The 11,354-nt window shown below is 43.8% G+C and overlaps 1 protein-coding gene across 1 annotated transcript; it reads left to right on the forward strand.

Moving 5' to 3' along the window:
• Positions 1 to 385: 385 nt before the first annotated feature.
• On the forward strand, positions 386 to 10,113 carry LOC144256045 (thymidylate synthase-like). The gene is made up of 7 exons (XM_077801211.1): positions 386 to 419; positions 3,058 to 3,131; positions 4,389 to 4,563; positions 7,174 to 7,275; positions 8,015 to 8,190; positions 8,569 to 8,640; positions 9,979 to 10,113. Exons 1-7 carry the CDS (start codon positions 386 to 388, stop codon positions 10,111 to 10,113), a joined length of 768 nt encoding a protein of 255 aa, XP_077657337.1.
• The last annotated feature ends 1,241 nt before the right edge of the window (positions 10,114 to 11,354 follow it).

Raw genomic sequence — 11,354 nt, forward strand, 5'->3', positions numbered from 1 at the left:
GGCTGAGGATGTGGCTCAGTGGTAAAGCACCCCCTGGTTCAATTTCTGGTGACCAAAAAATAGAAAAATAAAAATGTTCTTCACCAGTATAGACTTTTGTGGAAGGCGAAGTGATGTGGGTTAGTGATTCCTGCATCTCTGCGGGTGACTCAGAGCAGCCAATGGATGATCATGGGATGGTTCAAGCCTAGTGTTTCTTGCTTCCCATGCAGTGACCTAAAAGTTCCAGAAATGAATTTCAGGACTGGCTAGTTATCTCACATAAGCTGTTGGTTCAGTTTTCTGGGGACCCTTCAGAGCCTGAGCTTGACATGCCTCTCACTTGATTCTTAATGGACTTTGCTTTTGCCATTAGGTTTGACATGCTGATCATCATCGCAGCCTGATGGCCACGGTGGCTGATGCCACCATTCAGTCAGGTCAGTGCCTCCAGCTCTAGGCTTCACAGAGGATCAGGTGCTCACTCAGTTCTCTGTTGAAAATCCACCCTGCACTGTGGAGATTTGGGGGCCAGGAGGGGGGATATCAGAAAATTATTAAAAGTGTTCTGTATTCAGGTTGGAGGTGTGGTTCAGTGACAGAGCACTAATCTGGTGTGTGGAGCCCTGGGTTCAATCCCCAACACTGGGAGGAAATATATGTCCCTATGTGTACACACATACACACACACACACACACACACACACACACACACACACACACACACACTTATATCCAATGCTCTTGAGAGGAATGGTGCCTTTGTGTGTGTCTAGCCATGCAGTATTTTAGGGATTTCGCGTGTAGGAGTTCATCACACCAGATTCTTACCTGGTCATCTCTCCAACACTGGGCCGTGTCTCGGGGCTGCCCTCTACCCTTCCATCTCCTGCCTGCCTTGGCCTCCCACCCAAGTCCTCCCCACAGCAGGAGCCTGCACCGACCCTGCCCCCACCTCTTCCTACCACACCTACCTCCACCCTGTGTGGGATTATTTAAGACTTCTTAAGGGAGCTTGATGAAAAGAATTCTGGGGGAGGAAGGCTCGCTTGCAATGTGCTCTGTAGAACTGGAGCCACTTCCCGAGGACAGTCCGTATTTGCTCTCACAGCTCTGGGGCTGGGGGCTGGGGGCTGGGGACAGGGAAGCCTGGCCTCCACACTCACCTTGGCTCTGACTTGTAGGGATGGTTGCGGATTCAAGGCAGCACTTCTTCGTTGGTGCTCAGACCTTTGCTCTCTTCTCTTTTCAGTGCTGGGCCTCGAAGCCAGGGCCACCCACATGCTAGGCAAGTGCTCACCACTAAGCCCCACTCCCAGCCCACTTTCCCATCTTGACAGGAAGTTGCATCACTGCCCAGGGACCCACAGTCCCAGTCCCCCCAGGGCAGAGACTGAGGAAGCGCATTATTAAAGGGTTGTGTCTCTTACCAGCAAGAAAATACAACAGTCAGCAGATCCTGGATATTGTCTTGATACCGAGCATCCTCTGGCTCCTAAGGGTCATCGTCAGCATTCAGAGGTAAGGGGGACATGGCATGAGTTGGCTGCACTTGGGTGGCTCCCCAGGTCAAGCTGATGGAAAGCCATCTTACATGGGAGCTACAAACACTCCCAACCTGGAACCAGGGATATAACTCATGTGAAGGGTGTGGGGTTCTCTGGGAACTGAGGAGGAGGGAAGCAGAGAGGAGCCAGAGGCTGGGTTAAGAGCAATCGGCCGTCAGGTCTCTGGTGACGCGTGAGCCACTTTCATCCCTGAGCCTAGCCCTGCATGTGACAGCCTGAGAGTCGTCCTGCTGGTGGCTAATGCTAACCCAAGTGTGTTAACCATTCCTTATAAAATCCCACCCACAATCCGTGATGTAGGAACTTTCTCTATCCCTACTTTATAGGTGGTGAGTTGAAGCATAGAGAAGTTAAGTCACTCTTCCAGTGATGCACAACCAAGGTGCATACCCAGGAGTTGGACCCCAAAGCCCTAGATAAACCCCAACCTCAGTTATTATTATTATTTTTTATACTGGGGGTGGAACCCAGAGCCATACACATGTTAGACTGAGTTACATCCACACCCCCTTTTTAAAAATGCTATTTTTAAAAACTTTTTCTTAGTTGTAGAAGGACAATATTTAGTATTTAGTATTTTTTTTCTGGTGCTGGGAACGAACCCAGTGCCTCATGTTTGCTAGACAAGCACTCTACCACTGAACCACAACCCCAGCCCTAAAATGTGATTTTTAATAACATTTCAGTAAGGGGCTTTCTAAATTGCGCAGGCTGGCCTCAAACTTGTGATCCTTCTGCCTCAGCCTCCTGAGTAGCTGGGATTCCAGGCCTGCACCAGCACACCTGGCCCAACCTCACTTTTTGATTTAGGGCAGCTTCCCTTCTGGGGATGCCTGGCAGCCACCTCTGTCCAGGACTGGCCTGCTCCTCCAGGACAGCTTTAAATGTGGTCAACTTTGGTGGAGAAAAGCAGATGAGGCCAAGCAGCTCTCTATTCCTCGTCCACCTGAGTCTCACTGGAGTTCTAGGTTATTATTGCTGTGGGATGCTGCTCCTGACACCCATTCTGTGAACAGTTGCTGGCTTTGGTACACTAAAATAATTGATATTGATTTGCTTTACAAATATTGAAAAACTATTCTGAAGTTTTCACCAGTGTGACATCTGTTCCCCTGCACTGAGTTAAGTTTATTCTTGACAGTGGTGGAATTGCTTGTGTCCTGGGAAACATTTTGAGTGTTGCCTTCACACCTGTGTGACAGGATTCACAAGGACTGGGTAGTGGGTGATAGCTCTTTCCCTTTTCCACAGGGGCATCCTCCATGTCTTTGTGTGGAACTGCTGTGTCCGGTAGTCGCCAGGGCTCAGGAGGGGCTGTGCCTGTGTGACTTGTGTCACTGACTTGCCTTGCAGCCTGGAGCTCCTCCCTGATCCCAGGAGTTGCAGTTTTCTGGATGTTCCTAAGGTCACTCTAGGAATTTACGTCCCAGGACAGTTTTCCTGCACAGGAAAGGTTGGAAGATGTGTTCTCTGTTCCCATGTTCAAACTGTACGGCAAACTGTTTTTCAGATGAATTTCCTCTGCTGACAACCAAACGTGTGTTCTGGAAGGGTGTTTTGGAGGAGTTGCTGTGGTTTATCAAGGTAAAGAAGCTGCTTCTGTTGAAAGTTGATGGTCTGTTTTCAACATAGAGAGGGTTTTTAAGAGTCCGATCATGTAACTCCTCGGCCCACAGCCCTTAGACATTATCCCTAGTAGTTCTCATTTTACTCAGTAAAAAGCAGAGTCCTTATCAGAGCGCCTTCCAGCTCTGGGAAATCTGCATCTCTGTACCATCCATCCTAACCCTCTTGCTTATCTTTGAGCACACTAGGACATTCCCACAGAGGCCTCTGGACTTGCTTCCCACTCTCTAGAACCTTCTCCTCCACCCCCGTGGAGTGTGACTCCTTCACCTCCTTAAGTCTTTGCTCAGTGAGTCTCAGCCTCCCAGTCAAAGACTATAATTCTCCCCTGACTCCTGTATTTTTCTTGAGAGGGAACATCTGATGTGTAATGCCACAGTCTTTCCTCTCCACCCTGCCCCCATTGTGGGTAGGGGGATAACAGACAAATAAATAAGCTCCACAAGAGCAAAGAATTAGTCACTTTTTTGCTGTTGTTCCCCCGGGGCCTGGAGCATAGACTGCCATGTGCTAGTCACTCAACATGTTTTGAATGCTGAAGAGAGCAAAAGGGAGTAGGTAGTTTGGAAAAGAGCTCGAGAGCCATGAGATGGGTGGCAGTGACACCAGGCTCCTCCTTGTATAGTGTCCTGGTCCAGAACCAGTGATGTTCTGTCTAGTACTGACCAGAACCCTCTGAAGAGATGGGCTTGGTTCTAGGACAAGCTAGACATTTGGATCCCATCTATAAAGCTCTTGATGTGGCTTATATGATCTTGGGCCATCCAGGCAGACCTAGAAAGTGTTGACATTTGACTTCAGTTCAGTCTTTCTCAGTTCTGTGTTCTTGGGGTGGGTTCTGTGTTGGTTTTTAAATGACAGTGAACTTCTAAAAGGCATCTTCAGAAATCTCAGGTCTTTTTTTTTTTTTTTTAAAAACAGTACCGGAATTGAACTCAGGGGCACTCTACCACTGAACAACACCCCCAGCCCTATAGGAAAAGATTGGAGAGATGGATCCAAAGAAGGGGTCAGACCACCCTATCACCACCCTCCAAAAGTTAGGACTGGGTCCAGTCTGCTTACATATAATTCAGGCTCCACGTGGACAGGGTCAAGTGCCCACCCTCCAGCGTATCAGCATGGGCTAGAGGCTGAGCAGTGGGTGACTTTGGGGGCCTCAACCCAGATGGCTCAGAATTCACTTGTGTGCCTGTTATACTCTCATCTCTTTAGGGATCCACAAATGCGAAAGAACTATCTTCCAAGGGAGTGAAAATCTGGGATGCCAATGGATCTCGAGGCTTTTTGGATGGCCTGGGATTCTCCACCAGACAAGAAGGGGACCTGGGCCCAGTCTATGGCTTCCAGTGGAGACATTTTGGGGCAGAATACAAAGATATGGATTCAGGTGAGGCGACAGAGCAATTCCTCAGATTTCCCAAATGTTTTTCCTAGCGTGAGTTTGCTCCATTGTTTTGGATAAAGTCTAGGGCATAATGAATCAGCGCCAGTGTCGGGGCCGGGGTGTAGCTCTGTGGTAGAGTGCTTGCCTAGCATGTGTGAGGTCCTGGGTTCTGTCCCAGGAGCTGATATAGAACTTTGACATTTTGAGAGACAGTGCCCCATGAAGGTCAGATCACACTCTTGGTGATTTGCATTTACGGGGTTCTTATGAATTCTTGGAATTTTCCTTATCTGTGCCATCCTGTGTCATTTGTTGGCAGATAGCTGCAGGATTGTTGTCCATGTTGGGGAATAGGGTAGGAAGAAAGTTCATCTGTGGGAGCTTGTTTCTTCAGCTAGAGACTAAACCTCTAGCATGCAGTAGGTGGTGTTGGTGTGATCCAGCATAGCATTGGGGTCCCCCTCCCCCACACTCTGATGGAATAGAGGAAGGATGAAACATTTCACTCCAGGATTTCCTGTCCTGTTAGTGGCACCATTTTCTTGAGTCACAGAGCCCAACCCCCTCCCACTCCTGCCTTTGGCTCTTTCTTTCTAGCTCACCTGTACTTAGGATAGGGGTTGCCAAAGCAAACACCACCTCAGGGTGTATTTGTGTGTGTGTGTGCACACATGCAGGAGTAACAATTTCCTGGCTGGAGGGATTTGGGCCTGGTGTTAATTCCTCAGTGAAAGACTAAGTCTGCATTTATGTGCAGTCATAAGGCCTTTTTTAATGTTGGCGGTTTCAAGAATTAAAAAAAAAAAAAAAACGCTGGAGGACTAGGAATGGGTGAATTTGAAGAGGGAGAAGGTAGAATGGTGGCTTGGGTTGTGGGGAAAATGGGAAGTTAGTGTTTGGGGACGCAATTTTAGTTTGGAAAGATGAAAATGTTCTAGAAGTGGATACTGTGTGATTGTACAACAATAGGAATTACTTAATGCTGATGAATTGCATACTTAAAAATCGTTACAACAAGGGCTTGTCTAGCATGCGCAAGGCCAGACTTTCTGCAGGTGAATGGTCAGTGGCTTCTTGGTATGTGATTGCTGACCTACGGCTCCTTCCTGAAGATGTCAGGCTTCTCCCCTGACTAGGGGCTTTACATCCTGCCTGGTGTTTCTTGTTGCTTAAGGGGCCAAGTCATAAAATATTGACTTAGTTGGATGAGTACAGGCTGCTAGATGTCAGCAGAGGAGTTTGTCATCTTTGATTCTGAGTTTTCATTTTGAAATAATTAGATTCACAGGAAATTTGAAAAAAAAGGTAGAGAGAATTCCTCTGTACCCTTCACCCTGTCCCCGCCCATAGTGATAGCTGCTGTTAATACTCTTACTTAAATTAACATTAGTACAATCCAGAGTTGATCAGTTAGAGGCCTTTATCCCACAAGATGTGAGAACTGTTGGTCTGGAACATTTCTCATCAGTTGGAATTTTAACTAGAGGACAGTCCAAAGCTCTCTGTTTCCATTAACAAATCACTTCTCAGCTTCCAGTTCCATCTCAGAAGGAAAGCAGGGAATCAAACTCCAGAAAACAGGATTGGGAGAAAAGAAAGATGATGTAATCATTATAGAGTTTTCCTATATTTATAGGAAATACCTGTTTAGCTGCTCAGTCTCGAGTATAGTTTGGGGTAGAAATGTGGGTAAGTTAGTGTCAAGGTCGTGGAAAGGAATCCACAGTCCCTTTTTAGTTGGAATGTGTATGCAATGCTATATTCTTCTTCAGACTCAATATGTTCTGTGGGACAAGGATAAACTAGGTTGTGTCAGTTGAAGTGTGACAAGAAGGGTTGGTGGGTTAGAAGCTGAGTCCATGGGAAACATTGGAAAAATCTAAGATTACTGAGATAAGTGTATAAGTCTGTGGGGGTTTTGTTTGTTTGTTTTTGTTTTAACTATGAACAACACACCCGAAAATGGATAATATTATAAAGGTTTATTTAGCTCCTGGTCCTGGAGGCTCAAGGACCCAAATCTGGTGATGGCCTTCATACAGTCCGAGTTCTGAGGTAGCTGGGAATTGCATGGCAAGAGATGAGAAGAGCACATACGTGTCCCTTTTGGTTGCTCTCCCTCTTATAAAATAAGCCACCAAGATTTAATCGTGGGGACTGTGCCCTGTGACATTTTAGTTTTCGGTGGACACATCTTTATTTTTTACGTGGTACTGAGGATCAAACCCAGCGCTCCGCGAATGCCCGGTGAGCTCGCCACCGCTTGAGCCACATCCCCAGCCCAACACAGGAACCTTTGAGTGACACACTCAAACCATGTCCAAACCATAGCACTTAGCAGTGGGGGAAGGGAGGAGGAGGAGGAGGTGACACTGTGATAGGACAAATCTTTAAGGAATTCATGTATAGAAAACAGACTTTACTATGACTCCAGAGGACTAGAAGCTTAAGACCTCAAACTCAACCCAGAGAGAGATGAGAAATTTGCACAGAGTTCTGTCACCATGTGTCAAGAAGGGACATTGAATGAAGGGTGTAATAGATGATGGCAGGGCCATCCCATGAGAGGCTCTGATTAATTTGTGTATGTATGTGTCTTTAACAATTCTATAGATTATTCTGGTCCAGGAGTAGACCAACTGCAAAAAGTGATTGACACCATCAAAACCAACCCTGATGACAGAAGGATCATCATGTGTGCCTGGAACCCAAAAAGTGAAACCATCCTGGTCATCCTCTTTTATGTTAAGTGTATGGTCAGCACAAAACAAAGCCATGTGACACTGCTGAGGCACCACGGGGAGGTGGGACCCTGGGAGCTCGTCCCAGCCATGGGGTTTGTTGTTAACCTCAGCAAATCACAATTCATTTTCATTCTCGGATCATCAGGTTGAAAGCAGAGCATCTTAATTTGTGCATTAATACTTGTACTTTTTTCAAAAAAGAGTTTTAAATTGCCTATGAAAATACACATAAAATCTTAACGTTTTATTTGGAGCAGATAACATTTCCGGTCACCACTACTCCACTCTCACTAATAATTTTACAACACAATTGTTAAAAATAAAGTCTACCAAGAATGGGATTTTGGATCTATAATGAAGACAGTAGGGTCTGCTGAAGGCACCAATATCCTGTGGTCCCTGCAAATGAAGTAACTCATTCCTCCTGTATTTGCAGTCTGGTGCCACAAAAATAGCATAGATCCTTAATTTCAGCTCGAATAGGAGAACATTGCTTCAGCATAGATAAATCTGCACAAATCTTCAGCTTCAGGCCACTGCTGCAAGGGGTGGGACAATGGTCTGATTTTTGTATGATGAAAAGGTCTGGGTTGCAGACTTCCCTGGGGCCTGATGGCTTTTTTCATGATCTCCAATGGTTTACTGTGCTTTTAGCTGTGCTCTTTAAAACCATATACCCCTCCTTGTTCTTCTCTGCGCTGGTTCCTCAGATCTTCCTCTGATGGCACTGCCTCCATGCCATGCCCTCTGCCAGTTCTACGTGGTGAATGGGGAGCTGTCCTGCCAGCTGTACCAGAGGTCAGGTGACATGGGCCTGGGCGTGCCCTTCAACATCACCAGCTATTCCCTGCTTACCTACATGATTGCACACATCACGGGCCTGCAGGTGAGCTGCCCTAGGAAAGCGCTCTTATAGCCAGCCTATTGCACTGAGCTCTTTGATTCTTTAATTTGGAAAAACTAGCAGGAGAATTCAGTCTCTGATTAGTATTAAAATCTGATATACGTAAGACAGATATAAACTGGCTTGCCTCATGAGCCTTCATCGGGCTTTCCTGCCTTTGTTGTCTATGTAAACTTAAGTTCACGCAGGTTGTCTATAATGTCACTTTCCTAAATTAACTTTTCTCAAAAGCTGTACTGGTTAAATTCTTTATTTTTCTCAAAAGCCTTGGGATAGCTACATATTCTATAATGTGTTTTTAAGTGATGTGTTTAAAGGAATTGAAACGAAAACATTGATTGTTCTGTGGGATTTATTTAGCCAGGTGACTTTGTACATACTTTGGGAGATGCACATATTTACCTGAATCACATTGAGCCACTGAAAATTCAGGTAAGAATGATATCTAGTATACTTTTCAAAACTTGGTACTCAAAGGTTCATTTGTGGAGCATTCCTATATGACAGGCCCTCTGTGTGATGTCATGCTGGAGTAAAGAGGACATGCTCCAGTGTTTAGGTGGGCAGGGATGATGTGATACTTGATGTGATAGGAGCTGTGAGGCACTAAGCACCTGTAACAGAAAGGAAGAGCCACACTCTCGGCAGGGAATTTGGGGCCTTCCTAACTCATTTTTTTAGTTGTCAATGGACCTTTATTTTATTTATTTATATGCAATGCTGAGACTCGAACCCAGTGCTTCACACATGCTAGGCAAGTGTTGTACACTGAGCCACAATCCCAGCCTCCCCAATTCATTTTTACTTGAAGGGGAATTGAAGTGCATGTTTTCTCTTTATTTTATGCTAAATATAATGCTTAGGTCTGAACTCTCAAAAGCCTAGTCTGTTCAAATCCCTATTACTGACCAACAGATGACTTGAAAAGGAATAAAAATATGACTGCACCTTCATGAGCCCCAAGAAAAAAATAATTTTAGAACCAAAAACTTTTACTCTTATCCTATTCTAGATTAGATTGTAAGTTACTCCTTTTTTGGATCTTGGCCTAAATAGAGGGTGACCACAGGTTTATTCAGCTGCTTCTCTCTGCTGTCTGCACTTGTGTTGGACACAGATACAAAAGGTCATGACCTCTACATCCTCACTGCCACAAGTACTCATACTGGAGTCCGGGCTTGCCTTTTTCTGTAACTTGTCAAGAGATGCCATCTTTTGTTCCCCTTTCTGCCAGGGACATTTGGGTTAGGGACAGTGGAACTCAAGAAACTATACTGCATGTTACTATGAGGTATAGATGGAAAAGTAAAATAAAAGACTGTGTCATAGTGTTAATAATTACCATGAATTACCATAACTCACACCTGATGGGCTACCAGGCACCTGGTGCTTTGTATTGGTACAAGATACCCTTTACACTTGATCTGTGCAAGAGAAACAATTGGGTATGTTGCAGTAGTAGTATATAACCAGGGTTAGGGCACCCACAGTACTAGACACTTGTAAAATAATACTTTGTTGATTAAAAAAAAACCACAGTAATTAAAGTATTTATTTATTTTTTTAGTTGTAGTTGGACACAATATCTTTATTTTATTTATTTATTTTATGTGGTGCTGAGGATCGAACCCAGGGCCTCGCACATGCTAGACAAGCGCTCTACCGCTGAGCCACAATCCCATCCCAAATACTGTGTTCTTGTTCCATGGGAAGCAGAATTAAAAGCAGGTTGCACAAATATTGGCAAAATAATGATCTGATTTTTTTTAGCTTCAGCGAGAACCAAGACCTTTCCCAAAGCTCAAAATCCTTCGAAAGGTTGAGAAAATCGTTGACTTCAAAGATGACTTTCAGATTGAGGGGTACAATCCACATCCAACTATTAAAATGGAAATGGCTGTTTAGAGTGCTTTCAAAGGAGTTGGAAAGGTTTTGTCACTTGTAGGGGTAGGCTGAATGCTCAGGTGAAAATTGTTTTTTTCTAAAGAAAAAGAAACTAGGTCAAAAAATCAGTTACTATCCATTAGCTTCCAAGTATGTTTCCATTGGCAGATATAACTGTGCTGTATGTTTTAGCAGTCACATTTTGTTGACTGAGGGAGCACAAAATGCTGAGCAAAGAAAGTGGGAGTTTATATACTTTTAGCAAAAATACATAGCATTTCAGTCTCTTGGCTTCATTAAGACTTGTGAATTTCATTGTTTGTACAAGCTATTTATTCCCTTCAATTTTGAAGTAACCCATCCATCATAATATATGTGCATTATGAATGCTTATTTGTTTTATGTTTCTATAATAAAGAACTGTTTGCATTTGTCCATTTTTTTTTCATTCTGTATTGTCATTTATCTGCTCAGTGCCCGCCTAAAAGAGATTCACCCAAACAAACCCACCTAAGCCAAGCAAGTGTGTACTGGATTCTGGTTTAAATGCTGCTTAGAGGGTGAGAATATATATTAGAAATTCTGACTAAACTATATTTTGCCCCTTTTTTTCATGATTCATCTCATCCTAGACACATTTTACATTAAAAGATAATTACCACTTAGGGGGCTGGGGCTGTAACTCAGTGGCAGAGTGTTTGACATCACATAACAAATAAAGGCATGTTGTCCAAAATAAATAAATAAAAAGATAAACACCACTTAGGACAGAGGTGTTTTTTTTTTTTAAGGATTACAAAAATAATTCATGAAATATCATTTTGCCCCCATTTATGTTAGTGCGGTATGGATTCTCTAATATGTTTACTGATCAGGAAAAGGCTAGATCACATCAGGGCTAATAGTTTTTCCTTTGATGCACTAACAGATCCCCTGGAGTCCTGGAGAACTATTTTTATTCTGCTAGTTTATGACAAGTGTTAGAACAAATAAGGGATTGTTTCAACAAATTATGCAATGTGTTGCTTATTTTCAAAGTATGATTTAATGTCTGCAGACTGGCGCTTGATGGAAATTTTGGTAAGAATATCTTCCTGGGCTTTGGGTTAGGTAAATCTAAATCTACTTAAGGATTAAATAGAATATATATTGGCTTGTTAAAATAATCAAATTGAAATGATGACTGGACTAATTCTTGAGTGGAATTTGTCTTGATTAATAGGATAAGATTTTTTTTCTTCTCTATTTTTATAAACTACCCA

Source organism: Urocitellus parryii, chromosome 7 (assembly GCF_045843805.1).
Source record: "Urocitellus parryii isolate mUroPar1 chromosome 7, mUroPar1.hap1, whole genome shotgun sequence".
NCBI classification, from domain to species: domain Eukaryota; kingdom Metazoa; phylum Chordata; class Mammalia; order Rodentia; family Sciuridae; genus Urocitellus; species Urocitellus parryii.

What these genes read in the sequence shown, in the direction of transcription:
- LOC144256045 (XM_077801211.1), top strand. Translation starts at nt 386, where the DNA reads ATGGCCACGGTGGCTGATGCCACCATTCAGTCAG. An exon ending in TGATGCCACCATTCAGTCAG is followed by an intron (nt 420 to 3,057) that starts GTCAGTGCCTCC and finishes ACTGTTTTTCAG; the next exon opens with ATGAATTTCCTCTGCTGACA. An exon ending in TTGAGCCACTGAAAATTCAG is followed by an intron (nt 8,641 to 9,978) that starts GTAAGAATGATA and finishes GATTTTTTTTAG; the next exon opens with CTTCAGCGAGAACCAAGACC.